At 50.1% G+C, this 14,469-nt stretch overlaps 1 protein-coding gene and 1 non-coding gene across 2 annotated transcripts in view; one reads left to right on the top strand and one right to left on the bottom strand.

Moving 5' to 3' along the window:
• Nucleotides 1-4,362: 4,362 nt before the first annotated feature.
• LOC128628357 (U6 spliceosomal RNA) lies at nt 4,363-4,469 on the bottom strand. Its single transcript, XR_008392740.1, has one exon. It is a non-coding gene; the product is annotated as a U6 spliceosomal RNA (small nuclear RNA).
• A 2,971-nt stretch (nt 4,470-7,440) lies between these two features.
• Nucleotides 7,441-14,469, top strand: part of PDPK1 (3-phosphoinositide dependent protein kinase 1) — a 75,854-nt gene continuing 68,825 nt past the window's right edge. Inside the window, exon 1 of the mRNA XM_053671558.1 lies at nt 7,441-7,597. Within this exon, the coding sequence (XP_053527533.1) occupies nt 7,574-7,597 (24 nt within the window). The 5' untranslated portion in view covers nt 7,441-7,573. The remainder of the gene's footprint in view (nt 7,598-14,469) is intronic.

Genomic DNA, 14,469 nt, shown 5'->3' with positions numbered 1-14,469 from the left:
GGCGAAAATTCCGGTCCGGAATTGCGGAAGATAGTGCCCCCTACCGGCCGGAGTCCGGGGTGCCCAAGGGGGTGTACGTTAGCCAAACCCGGCAGGGGGCACGGGTCCAGAGAGGGTCTCATTAGCCTTCCCCTGGCTCCCGCGAATATCCAGGTCGCGACCAAGACCTACTGTGACCAAAGGAAGAGGTACACCAGCCAGCGTCTACACTCCACATGCTTTTTTATTACAAGACTACCGCGCATACATGTAAAATTCATCATTTGGCAACTATAGCTAAAGCATAAATATTTGAAGAGAGATTCACTAAATTATGATATGATTAAATCTTGACCAAATAGAATATTTATATAATAAAGTCAGAAAAAAGTTGTAAAATATAGATTACAATAACTATTCACATTCAAGGCTGTACATCAATACACACAACAATCCGGCCTCCAACATAATGAATTCAATCCAAACAATTCATCTATTAGACTTTAAATAACACAGGCCAACATAACCTTATATAAGAATAAAAACACAAAAGTATATATCCTAATATCATTGTATTATTTGTTTTCATAAGTTTCTTTTAAAAGATCTTACTTAATTTTAGAGAAAGGGGAAGGGAAAGAGAAAGGAGAGAAACACCAATGTGTGGTTGTCCCTAGAGCACCCTCTACTAGAGAGGTGGTGAGCAACCCAGGCAGGTGCTCTTGACTGGGAATCGAACCAGCAACCCTTTGGTTGATAGGCAGCACTCAGTCCACTGAGCCACACCAGCCAGGGCTGTTTTTCATAAGTTGTTGTTGTTGTTGTTTTCTTTGCTTGTACATCACAGTTACAACTACAGACCAGGTAGAGAATATTACATGTGTTCTAACTGCCACCAACCTGAAAGACAGCTACCATCCTATGGACTCATCCAATTTCCTGATCAGGAACAGATACAGCAGCTCTAAATACTGCAAAATTTGGTTTTGTCAACATCCAATCAAACTTAGGATGGTAATAGAGGCTTTTCACCTGTAAAACGACTCTTATTTACAGCCATTCAGCCAGATGGGTTAGATGAGGGTGGATTACACAACTGAAAAAGGTTTGCCTTCTGTAAAAAAGCTTTGCCTGCACATCAAATTTGGTGTTTCCTCCTACTAAAGAGATGCGTAATGGGAAAACTTCAGGCATACACGTAGGCTTGTTCAGGGGCACACCACAGAGCTCCAGAGAAACTCGCTCTTTGCTGGACCGCTTCTGCCCCAGACCAGTTATCCACATGCAGCCTGATCGAGAACCCTGCCTGTGCCCCCCAGAGGCTCTCGGGAGTGACCCCTGGCCTTGACTGAAAGCACTCTGCAGGCAGGCTGCCCAAGAGGCCAGGGCCACACCCACTTGGGTCACCATCGGTTCAGATTAGGTTTGGATAGGAAAAGAAACAATATGGAAACACGCACATGGCAGCATCTCCAAGAACAGTACCATCACCAAACTCTCCCAGCAGTTGCGCCCTCTGCCGTCTGGGCAGAGAGCACCCTCAGTCCATGGACTGACCGGCGAAGGGAGGGGTTATCAGAGGAGGGCAGGAGACCCGACTCTACAATTCAGCCACAATCTCTGGCAGAGGCCAGTGGCACTGAGCGTGGTACCTAGAAAACCTCTTGTGCGTGTTTCCCTTAGGAATTGATGGGCCCCAAACTGAAGTGGAGAAAGTAAGAATGAAACCAAATTTGGGTGGTCTGGACTTAAAGTCAACAGCCACATCCCTATCTGGTGTGGTTCAGTTGGTTGGAGCGTCATCATCTTCTAGACCAAAAAATCACAGGTTTAATTCCTGGTCAGGGCACATGCCTAGGTTGTGGGATCCGTCCCCAGTTGGTGCAAATAGAAGAGGCAACCCATCGGTTAATGTCTCTGCTCTCTTTCTTTTTTGCTTTCTCTCTTTGGAATAAAAAAAAATAAAAAATAAAAACACTTAGGGGAAAATAAGACAATGGCCACAGGCATGGCACTGCAGAGCTGCCCTTCTCTCTGCAGAACTTAAATGTCAGATGTGCTACTTAGCATCCATGCATGTGGATGTAGAGGACTTCAAGTTTAACACTGCACCAGCCCAGCACCCAAACGGCTGGTCAGACAGATGTGCTACCAAAGCTCATGTGTCCAGTCCATGAGCAATGAACCTGGGAACAGGCCACGGGCTGTCCTGTGACTGCCCCAACATGGGGTTTGTCCTGAGACCCGCCAGGGTGTCACTAAAGTACAGTCTGATAGGAGGAAGCCCACCACCGTGAGCATCCAGGCATAGAAAGTTTTGGGTTCCTGATGCATATTCTATGCCAGTGGTTTTCAACTGGAGTGATTCTGCCCTCCGCCCCCACCCTCTCAAGGAACTCTTGGGAGATATTGTGGGTTCACATTGCCAGGGAAGAGAGAAAGTATTACTGACGTCTAGCGCACAAAGGCAGGGATGCTCTGCTGCACTACAATAGGCAGGACAGTTCCCATTTGAGAGGTACTTGTAAACTCGATCCTCCCTCCCCCAGGAAGAACCCCACCCAGAGAACAGTCACCACCCTCAAAGCATTCAGCAGGAGGGCAGGCCCTGTGTTAAGGCAAGCACCGTACCACCCCTTACAGCAGGAGGGAGAAAGAAGCCCAAGCACCAGAAGCTGAGATCTACAGAGGTAGCTTCTGGATCTGCAGAGGTGCCCACATTGGAAAGGGCGGGATAAAAAAATGTTGATGCTGCCCTGGCAGCTCGCTCAGTTGGTTAGAGCATCATTCTGATATACCAAGGTTGCTGGCTCAATCTCTGGTCAGGTCACATACAAGACCTAGTCAATGAATTGCATAAATAAGTGAAACAAAAAGTTGATGTTTCTCTCTTTCTCTCTCAAAATCATTTACAACAAAATCAGAACAAAAACATTAGTGCTGTTCTCTGTGATGCCTAGAATATGGCAGAAGTGATGATGTGTGACTTCTGAGATTAGGTTATAAATGTCACTGCAGCTTCCAGCTCTTTCTCTCAAAACATTCACTCTGGGGATAGCCAGCTGTCATGGTATGAAGACACCCAGGTAGTCCTGTAAAGAGTTTCCCACTGGTGAGGAATTAAGGCTTCTACCAATAGCCGAGTGAGTGGGCAATCTCTGAAGTGGGTCATCTGGCCCCAGTCAGGCTTATTAAATGACTCGGCCCCAGCAAACATCTTGACTACAACATCATGAAAGACCCTGAGCCAGAACCACTCAAGATGCTCCTGGATTCCTGACCATCAGAAACCGTGAAATAATAAATGTTTGCTGTTTTATGTCTTTAAGTTTTGGGGTAACTCGATCCACATGTTAGGTAACTAATACACTGGCTGTGTGACATTAAGCCAGTTTCTGTTTCATCCCTTTTGCTGTGAGGGTTATGCGAATGAGTAAGAAACAAAATAGCACAGGCCTGATGCAAGCACAGAATCTGGTTTGCAGTGAGTATGCCGATGGGCCATGTATCCACGGCAGACTTCCAGGCCCTCCCAGGGTGATTATGGTCATTCTCTTACCCCTCCCTGGGTGGAACTTGACCTCCCAATCTTAGACCAAGCCATTGCACTCTTGGCCCAAGGTCACTCTTCATTACAAATGGAAGCTCTGAGCAAGGAAGCAACAGAGAAAAGCTGGGGGCTGTCCCTTCCCTTCCTCCAGACAGGGTGCCTACGAACTCTGTTGGGCCAGGTGAGTCCATATCCCTTCCTGCCCACTGTCCTGGGAGGGGCAGCCAGAGCCAACCCACAGAGTTGGTACCCTGCCTCTCACTAGGACTGAGGATTGGACTGTCCTGGCTTGGGCTTTGCACACTGGTTGCCATTCAGGCCCCACAAGAACTGAGAACTGTCCTTTCCTTCCCCTCTCGGCTGCCACTCCCTGCCCTGCTCCTGCTCTCTGCTCAGTCACCTTTCTCAGGACCACCCCACCCCTTCCCTGAGGAGCGAGCCCTGAGGTGGGGTTCATCAGCTGCCCCACTTGGCTCTAGTGTTCACTGTGTTCTTTCTCCCCTTCATCTACTCTGAGTTACTCAAGAACTGCATGGACGCTTTGGTGTGACAGGCTCTGATTTAAAAAAGTTAAAAGACTCCAGTTCATATTCTGCAGCTTGTTGCTTTCCCTTCAGAGCTTCGCCCTGTTCTTTTCAGGAACTACATAGAATTTTCCAGCCTGGATGTATCAACACTTATCATTCTCCTGTTGATAAAAATTTTGGACGTTTCTTCACTTTTTATGTCACATTAAAGCCATGCCATTGCAAATATCCACGCACAGCTTTATATTCATGATTGAGAGCTTCTTAGAATTTCCATAAAGAAGACAGGCTCATTTTATTAATTTTTAAAGTATGGAATGCTTCACCAATGTGCCTGTCATCCTTGCACAGGCGCCATGCTAATCATCTTTGTATCATTTCCATTTTAGTGCATGTGCTGCCAAAGCAAGCACCCATTTTATTACTTTTTATTTCCCTCAATGTTACAGAGGCCAAGAGGTTCTAAAAAGGCTTGTAATGAGAAACAGCAGCCCTGCCCCAGTCTCCATACTCATATTCTACTTACTACAAGTTTGAATGTTCTTCCTGTGGTTTATGTCCAACTTCCTAAATAATTTCTTATTACTTTAAATTGAGAGACTTGAGTATTGATTTCATCACTTATAGTCATTATCTATTGCCTTTCTGGCAAAAGGGGTGAGGAGTCAACTGACTCCTACTTTCCTTCATCTCCAGGTCCTACGAAGGTGGAGTGTGATAATTACTGGTTGAATCAGTGCATCTGTACTATGAGTAAGTATCTCTGACAGCTGAGATGGGTTGAGATGCCTAGGAAACTGTGTTTACGCTTGTTCTCCAGTATGGCTGTTTTCCTGAGTTTTTCCTCATCTTGCTGCAACCCAGGCATGTGGCCCCCCTGGGAATTGAACGAGAGACCTTGCCGGTCAGGGCACACACAGGAATCCACCAAGGAAGGCATCAGTGGGTGCTTCTCACTGTCCCTCCCTCTTCTCTCCACTCTCTCTCTAAAACCAGTCAGTAAGTTAATTTAAAAACCTTTACGTGGTGAAACCCACTAGAGAATCTATCATTTTCAGTATTTTTCTGAAGCCCTTGAGTGTGCGCGTTCCCCATTCTTACCCGGATTTCTCCTCACTATCCGTGTACAACTGTACCGACTCCCTGCGCACGCCTCAGTCCTCCCTTCACTGATTTTTCTTTCTTTCCCACAGCGCTTACTACCTTCTAACATCCTGTAAGACTTGTTTATTTCTTATGCTTGCTGTCTCCATCCCCACCGCGAACCACAAGCCAGTGGTATTGGAGTCCCACGAGGGCAGAGATTTTTGTGTTTTGTCACCAACGAATAGCCGATATCTATCACAGTGCTTGTCATGGTGGAGACGCTCAGCATGTGTTTGCGGAGAGAGAAAACCCAGGACTCCCATCATCATCCTCCTGCGTGTTCTTTCTCCTTCCTGCATCCCGGATCTCATGCCTTCTTTCTTGGCTTACTGGATCATTTAGACATCCTTCAGTATGTTTCTGAGCAAAGCTGCTTATGAGATACATATTCCCCAGTAGGGGTTATTGATGTAGCTTAATGTGCCCAATGTTCCCAAATGTTGGGTGTGGCCTGGTATGGCGGCAAGAGCTGGCATCTACCTTGACCTTGTCTTTGTGTCTACTGAGAGTGAGAGCATCTGGAGAGGGGCCGGCAGTGGGCGATTAGCAGCATGTATCTATCAAAAGTCCTGAGAGGAATGCCTGCGCTTTCACCCAGCAGTTTCATCTGCTAAGAAGTTATAGTAAGGAAATAAGTAAGGGTCTGCCTGGATTTAAGTGCAAGGCTTTGTTCATTGGGGAAGAGGCTGGGAACCACTTCACTGTAAGGTAGGATGGAGCTTTATCAATACATGGATCTGTAAGCTTTGGGCTTCTTCCAGTAGAGTTCTCCCGGATGATGCATTGTTAACTGAAAAGGTGAGTATCAAAGCAGCAGGAGCCCTTCTGGGGGACAGAGGGTATCCTTGCCTTTTATTTTTTTACTTTTAAAAAAGATTTTATTTGTGTATTTTTAGAGAGGGGAAGGGAGGGAGAAAGAAGAGAAATATCAATGTACAGTTGCCTCTCGAGCACCCCCTACTGGGGACCTAGCCTGCAACTCAGGCATATGCTCAAACTGGAAATTGAACTGGCCACCCTTTGGTTTGAAGGCCAGTGCTCAATCCACTGAGCCACACCAGCCAGGGCATTTTTATTGTTCTTAAAGATAAGTAAATGCCGAGGACTAGAAGTTTGGACAGTCAAACACATAGCGGTCCAAGGACAGCCTCTGGCAAGTGAGTATCAAGATCCTGCTTCTGGCACTAGGAGACCGAGGGCAAGTGACAGAGCTGCACTATGCCTCAACTTCCTCCTCTGAAAAGCTGGGCAAGATAACTGGATGCTTATGTAGAGTAAATGAGATCAGACATGAAACTTCCTTACCGAGAGTAAGTGCTGCTGAGTAAATGTTAGCGGGGCTATTACTACTATCCAACAATTGATTCTGGGCAGTGTGAGGGAAGGGCTCAGTTATTTTATAGTTACTGCTGTATTCCCTAAAGTGTTACTTTAAAAAAATACATAGACTTTTGGAAATAGAAAAAAAAGATGATTTTAAAATATGTAAACCTTCAGGTAACAAAGACGACTCTAGTTTTAAGCGATCATCTTAGCCCCACAATGTGAATGTACTTAATGCCACTGAAGCGTTCACTAAAATGGTTAGTGTGGTGCATTTTATGTGCATTTTAGCACAATTAAAAAAGCCAACAATCGCATCATCAACAATAACAACTTCGAAAAAACTTCAATATCACCAACCACAAAAAAATTATGAGCAAACCGGTTCTGAAAGTGTTTCTGGGACTATTAGGAGAGATGAGATGAGGCTTGTTTTCTGCCTTGTAAATAGGACTCGAGAGCCTAAATATGCTACAGCGAATACTTCTTAGTTTCCGGTGTTGACTCACAGCCCCAGCTTCTGAGTCCGAGAGGTGGGTTGGAGCCCAGCCTCGCCTGTTACTCGGGTATGACCTTGGCCGGCCCGGTCCCCGCACCGGCCCCTGCCCGGGCCCCTGAGAACCTCCTTTCCCCCCCCCGGCCTGGGAGCCTGGGTGACAGCTCGCCTTCTCCACAGCCCGCCCCGCCCATCGGCCCCGTGATTGGCTCCCACTGGGTCGCGCCCCCCCACCCCCAGGCGGGCCAGCAGCTCCAGCCCACTGGGTCTCAACCCGGAAATGCGGCTGGGAGGTGCCGACCCGGCCAACCAGGGCTGCGGCGACTGACGCGACTAGCGGGCACCACCAATGGGTGCCCGTGGCGGCGGCGGTTCGGCGGAAGTCCCGCCCAGCATCGCGAGAGAGTGGGGCGGTGCCGGGAGGCCGTGAGCGGCTGGGCGGGCGCAGGATGAGGGCGGCCATTGCTGGAACTTCGCCGCGGGCAGGAGGACTCTGAGGAGGCGCGAAGCGGCGCAGCGCTGCGGTGAGGTGCCCGAGCGGACGCGGGGTCCATGGCCAGGACCACCAGCCAGCTGGTGAGTGCGGTCGCGGCAGCCCAGGCGCACCGGCCTGTCACCTCTCCGAGCGCAGCGGCCGCAGGGGCCCGGCGAGGCGAGGCGGGCCGGGGTTCCGAGGGCCGGGTGGCGTCTCATCTGGGGCCCGGCAGGAGGGCTGAGGACCGTGAGCACTGTGGGGACGCCCCTCAGCCACCGAGGGGAGCGGGGTTAGGGTGCGGCGCGCACCGGCCCAGCTGGGGCCCTGACAGGCGCGCTGCAGGCGGGGGAAGCCGGGCAGTTGTCACCGGCCCGTCGCGGTGGAAGTGTTTGGAAAGTTTGCTTTCGGCGCGGCCTGGAGCCGAGCCTCCGGGGTTACCTTTGGTTCTGTGTGCGGAGGAACCGCTGCGAGCCTTGGCCTTGGCAACGGGGTCCCGGTGCCTGTTTCCTGAGCAGAAGCGGGAGGTGCGAGTGCTTGCTCAAAGCACCAGGTGCCCCCGGCCTTCCAAATTCCTGGTTAGCTTGGAGTCTGACACTCCTTGCCTTGCCTGCCCCGCGGGTGCTTTCCTGCCCTGAGTCCACGCTCCGGCATGGGCACAGGTATTGTGGGAAGCTACTGCGGGGGTAGGGGGTGAGTGGGGGGAGGGACAGTGACAGGGGGGAGGGACAGTGACAGGGAGGAGGGATTTGGGGGGCGGGGGAGAATAGGCTTGCTGTGTTAAAATTTTTGCTAAAAGTATCGCTAGTGTTTCTGTGTTTTTCCTCTTGCTAAAAAAATTCCTCGTGATTTTATGGTTTTATTGTTTGTTTTTTGTTTTGTTTTGTTTTGTTTTGTTTTAACTCCGCTAAGTTCTGGACTGTTGGGAAGACAGATTAGAGATGTACACCTGTGTGCGTATGTGAGGTGGGTGATGGAAGGATGTCTAGACAGCTTGCCAAGTTTGGTTCAGAAAGCAAATCCCTTAAAGGAAGGAAGACCCACGAATGTACTTGACCCCTTCTCTTTTTGGGGGGTTATGAGCTTCTTTGAGAACGTGATGGAAGGTGTGCATCCTCCCCTAAGAAACAGGCACAGCTGCGTGGAGTTTTGTAATTCAGGAAGCTCTTGAATTCTGCAGCCCATCCGTGGACTTCATGTTAAGAACACTTGGCTTTGTAGAGTTGGGTTATAATCCAAAGTCTAAGAGCAGGAGGACCTGTTCTGTTGAGGACAATGGTGAAAGGCAGGAGGGATGTCTTTGATTATTGCTACATGTGGTGCCTGAGCTAACATGCAAAAACTCAATTTTGGATGCTTGGAGGCTGAGGCGAGGATAATTCCCGACGTTTGTAAAATAAACTTTCTCACCATGATGTTGTTGCAGTGCAGCATGTGCACTTTGATGGCATCCATCGGAAGAGGAAAGGGGTGCATTTTCGCAGAGTTTTGGTAGTTCCATGTGATGGATGTTTGTGTGGAGTATTCTTTCCACAGGGCAGCTTTTTAGTGCAAAAAACGCTGCAATCCAATGGGAAGAAATGGATTACAGAATAATGGATCTGTCAGGAAGTGAGAGGGAGGAGATTTTTGTGTCTGCAGCTGGATTCCATCACATGTACATATGTGTGTGAGGGTACGCCGTGTTTGCCACCAGTACTGGCAGAGACACCCCCAGTCTTGGATTTTTCACATGAGGACAGGTAGACTTGCATGGTTCAAGTGAGTTTCCTGTTTTAAGTCTGGAATTTTCAGGTGTCACTGTATGAGGACCCCCTGTCCGATGATTAATTTTCTCATTTCTTGAAGTGTGTACAGCCAGCAGGGAGGGGGATCACTAGCAGTTGTGAAGTCTGCAAATGGCCTAGCCCAGCTTATGGGAAGGTGGGCCCGATGCTGTAGCACTACTGATTGAGCACTTCCTTTAAGGCAGGCACTTGGCTGGAGAGCTCACACGTGTGGCTTGGCTTCTGCCAGCAGCATTGGAGGTGGGTTTTGTTCCCATTTTACAGATGTGGAGACTGAGCAGTGGCAGAGGCCCAGGTGCCACCCTGCCCCTCAGGTGAGGAGTGCCAGGGGGAGGGTCTACTGGGCAAGTCAGTGCAGCACTGGGCCTAAGGAAGTCCTTGGGGCCACTGCCCAGGAGGTCTTTTCCCGGGGATTGTGCCTGAATGTCCTGACAGTGCTAAGGCCGGAGGGACACTGTCACATGGAAGGACCGCATGCATACTTCTTTGGGCAGAGAGCTGAACTCCGTGACCCCCAGAGCCTGTTGCAGCCTCACCCTATCAGAAAGCAGCTGTTTGGAAAGAGTTTCTGGGTCATTCTCATTTGAGGGCCGATATTCTGAATGAGTGAGGCTTGGAATCTTCCCTTTGGAAAAAGAACTGTGTGACAATTTTGTTACATGTAAAATCGGCGGCCGGACAGGATAGCTCCCTGCCACTCTAGGGTGGCTGTGTGTTTGCAAAGATGGCTGTATCTGTGCAGCCCTGTAGTGAGGAAAGCAGAGAACCTGGAAAGAAGTGAGTTCTGCCTTTCACTCTCCCTGTTAGGTAGCTTTTTCTCACATGGCCTCACATAGCGTGAAGTATTCCTGTCCCCGTGACGCCCCTGCAGCAGTTACTGAGCTGAGACCAGAGCTGGTGAGGTGAAGTCCCCATGCTAATCAGAGGTGGAAGTGTAGGTTTGTTCCCCTGTGCAGACGTGAGTTTCTTAAGAGGGGTCACTGCAGCAGCCTGTAGAGATGTGGTGCCTGAAAAGAGGCTTGGGGCAGCTAGTTAAAGCAGCTCTGTGTCTCCAGGCTTCCTTTAGCACAGTTTGGGGAGGAGAAAAAGCCATCTCTTGGATGTGTCCGCCTTGAGTTTGTGCCCTTGTCTCCTGAGCCACCTGATGCAAGGTTTGGGTGCAGGTCGGGCAAGTGCATGATGACCTGGGAAGCACTGCAAAAAAGGCTGGGGTGCAGGGAGGCTTGTTCCTTTTGAACTGATGGTGTGTGGAGAGCCTTCACTGGCCCTCCTCTGTGCCCCGTTCTCGGGGGTGCGTTCTGTGGAAGTGGACTTTGACTAGAGGAAGGAGCCGATGCTGAGGACACTTGAAGCAGAAGTGACTCCCCCAGCAGGTGTGGGGGCTAGGCCCCTGTCTTGTGCCTGCCTCTGTGATGTCAGCTGGCCGGCTGTAGGGGGTGTGGAGTACAGTTGTTTTGAAGGCAGGTTCAAAGGGCAGATCACCAGGGAGGAAGTGCTGGTGTGGAAACTGAAGTTTTGGAGAGTATGGAGTATCAGTAGCACATTCGTCTTCTTTACTTTTTCAGTGTGACATCAGGCCCTCAAACTTTGTTTTCAGTATTGAGAACCGATGTGCATCCTCGCTAGCTGAGTCAACACAACTCAACAGGCAGAGTGCGGTTTCCCCAGAGTAGCGGGCAGGGTGTTGTGATGTTTGTATTTTAGAGGGGAAAGGCCTGTTGGGTTCATGATGGTTCTTCTTCCTCTTTTTTTTTTTTGAAATTGATTTTAGGGAGAAAGGAAATTGGAGAGAGAGAAAAAGACAGACAGACATCATTGTGAGAGGGAAACATGGATCGGTTGCGTCCTGTATGCACCCCAACCGGGGATGGAACCCGCAACCTAGGTATGTGCCCTGACTGGTAATCGAGCCTGCAACCTTTTGGTGTATGGGACCACGCTCCAACCACCTGAGCCACCCAGGCAGGGCCATGATGGTTTTGGAGTATGTTTTCAGGGCACGATGCTGGTTGCATTTATATAGTTGCACAAAGTCTGTTTCCATCCTCTTAGTCTAGGAAATTTTTCAGATTTAAAAGGAAAGTTTTACTCCAAGAAATTCCACTTTGTTTTGACTTTGTTAGGGAGACAGTTCATTGCGAATGATTTACACTTGAGGGCTCCAGGTTCCTTAGCAGAGCAACTGAGTCAGGTTTCCATTTAAACAGTTGGGTTACACACAGGCCTGCAGAAGCGTAAAGTGACAGCACTGCAACCTGTGCAAAAGACGGACGGGTCTGACATCAGAAGGCCATGACCAGGTGCACGACCCACAGAAGGACAAGCATGTGTACGTCCCATTTGGAGTGTTGCCGAGGGGCCTGATGAAGGTGGGCGTGTAGTTGCTCCTCCATCCGCTGACAGGGTGGAGTGCCCTCTGTACCAGCCTGCAGGGAATCGAAAGATTTACAGGCATGGCTTGAAGGAAGGTCGTGCTGCCAAGAAGTTCTTTCAGGAGGTCCTCGTCCTCCCAGTGTTTGTGGAGCTGGTGGCAGGCCCGCCCACATTGGAGAAGTTGATGAGAGGCTGCGTGCAGAAGGTTGTGTGTGTGTCTCTGCAGTCGTACAGTGAGAATTCATCCGGCTGAAAGCTCGGCTTTTATAATGAGTTCGTTGTTAAGTCTCATCCTCCAACCTGTTTTTCTCTCTTGGAATTAATTTTACTGCAGCAGGAGCTGTATTCAAAGTGACAGCTGTGTATTGGATATTGTCGGAGAAAGCTGGTAAGGTTGGCAGGGAAGCTGGAAGGAAGCCTCCCTGCAATTCCATGAAGTGCTTTGACCTGCAGTGGACACCCGTGGGAAAAGGGATTCGGAGTTAACGTTTCTGTCCTCCCTCCACGTTTCTGGGGGATTGGGAGGACATCGCCCACAGTGCACCTGAGAAGTCTGCCCCACCCAGGGGGAGAAGGCTGCATCTTGCAGACCTTGTTCTTGAGCCCTGTCTGCAGTGTGGTGCCTGGGCTGGGTTGTGGAGTGGCTGTGGGAGCCCTCCTGCAGTAAAGAAGCAGCTACATCTGGAGGGGGACCGCCGCAGTGCACGGCCTGGTGGAGCTGAAAACATGGACACATGGTCTTTCTAGTTCCCCCTTTCCTGGTGAGGGAGGAAGTAGGGTTAGGATTTTAGGTTTGCTGCTGGTCCCCAGGTTCCAGCGCTCCCGTGACTTCCCCCTACCTCTCCTGGCTTGCCACTTTGCTTTTCCTTGGTGAGGATCCCCTCTCAGACGCCCCTGCCATGTGGCCTGTGTTCCCAGCCTGCATAGCCCAGGACACTGCCCAGGATGTTCCTGGCTGCCAGGTTCTCTTTAGGCCCTTTCTCTTTGGGCCTGAAGAAGTTCCCCTCAGTGGAATCTCCCTCCCCTCCTCCAAGCTGGCTGCGGAGTCTCTTCTGACTAGTCTGCTTCTTCATGACATGCCCCCCCCACCACATGCGTCCACCAGGTTTTGTCATATATCTAGTGCTCTGTTTCTCTAGAACAGGTTCTGCACCTTGTTATGTCCTTACTTTTCTAAACCTTGAGTCTCTACATGGCTTCTGTTATTCTCTTTCACACTTTCTCCTCCTGCTCATAGCTGGGCTCCTGTGGTGTATTTGTCACATGCCTGTCCATCTTACCATTTGCGTGTTTATTAACAGAGCCCTGTCTGCATGCTGCATGTGTATTCTGACTCCCATGCATTCTGAGCTGTATGTGAGGGATGCAGGGTCTCATCCCAAACTGCCGGTTGCCAATTTCATGCCTACTAGGAAAGCATTGCAAAGTAGGAAGAAGTCAGAGGGTTGAAAACATGAACCCCTTTTCCACTTGGTCATTGTCTAAGGAAATGTAATTGAAAAGGGGGATAGGTCCTTTCTCTGTACCTGCATTATCTGACCCCTGAGAGCCTATGTTTCAAAGCCATCAGTTCCTTTTTATGCTGCAGCCCTTGCTGGGAAGTCTTGGCGATCAAATGTTGGGTTCAATCTTGTTTAGCCAATGGTTAGTGTCAAGCACAGAGTATGCGGGCTGGAGCTGTGCGTGTTGGCACAGCCGCGTGGTGGGCGAGGCCTGCCTTGCACCACTGCCCTCATGTAGCTGGAGCCTGGGTGGGTAACCTGCAGAGGAGCAAGCACTGGTGATGCAGACCTTGCATAGGAGGTGGCCCCTCCCACCGCAGTGTTTTTCCCATCCAGAGGACTGATTCTCGAAGATCCCCGAGATTCAGGATCACCCTAGCAGTCTCCAAGACCAGAAGCCAAGCTGCTTTTTCCTTGGGACAGACGGACATGGCGGGGAAACAGTCCCCATGTTGATTTTCGGACCCTTTGGCACACCTCTCTCTGCCACTTTGAGCAGGGTCAGAGAGGGCTTTTCCATGGCCTCAGCTTTTCTCTAATTTCTAAGTGTCCTGTACCTTAAGGGCATGTGCTCCATGGGTGGGTGCAGCCACATACAGCACCCCATTTGTACCCCCAGGTGTCAGAGGCCTCAGGTGCCAGAGGGTCCAGCCTCCAAAAATGGTTGTGTAGCTGGTCATCCTGGGGGACTTCAGGACGCTTTCTGTCAGGAGTAGTCCAGCTTTTCTCCCGGTTTCTTACCATGCATCTATGCAGGGACATGCAGTGAGTGAGTGTGGTGAGCCAGAGCGCCCCCAGCCTGGCTGAGAGCAGGAGTGGAAGGGAGCCCTAGACCCGTGTGTGCTGGCACTGGCTGCCAAGCAGTGCTGCATGGATTCTCCTTTGGGAACTGATGGGAAGAGCCCAGTTTTGGCAAAAGTGCCCAAATACTGGCTCTGCTCATCCATGTCCTTTTTTTTTTTTAAGATTTTATTTATTTTTCAAGAGAGGGGAAGGGAGGGAGAAAGAGAGGGAGAGAAACATCAGTGTGTGGTTGCCTCTTGTGAGCCCCCTACTGGGGACCTGGCCTGCAACCCAGGCATGTGCCCTGACCGGGAATTGAACTTGTGAGCCTTTGGTTCACAGGCCAGCAGCACTCAGTCCACTGAGCCACACCAGCCAGGGCTCATCCGTGTTCTTATGCTCTGGTTTTATGCATCCATGTTCTTTCCATGTTCTGGAAAGGCACGGCAGCCAGACCCTGGGGAAGCAGGTAAGTTAGCAAGCTTCTTAGCTTGCTAACTGCTCATTTACGCGGTCTTGTCATTATTAACT

This window comes from Artibeus jamaicensis, unplaced genomic scaffold (assembly GCF_021234435.1).
Source record: "Artibeus jamaicensis isolate MK-2021 breed Jamaican fruit bat unplaced genomic scaffold, CSHL_Jam_final contig_700, whole genome shotgun sequence".
NCBI classification, from domain to species: Eukaryota; Metazoa; Chordata; class Mammalia; order Chiroptera; family Phyllostomidae; genus Artibeus; species Artibeus jamaicensis.
The sequence above is the reverse complement of the archived record's forward strand: the minus strand, read 5'-3'. Positions and strand labels throughout refer to the sequence as shown.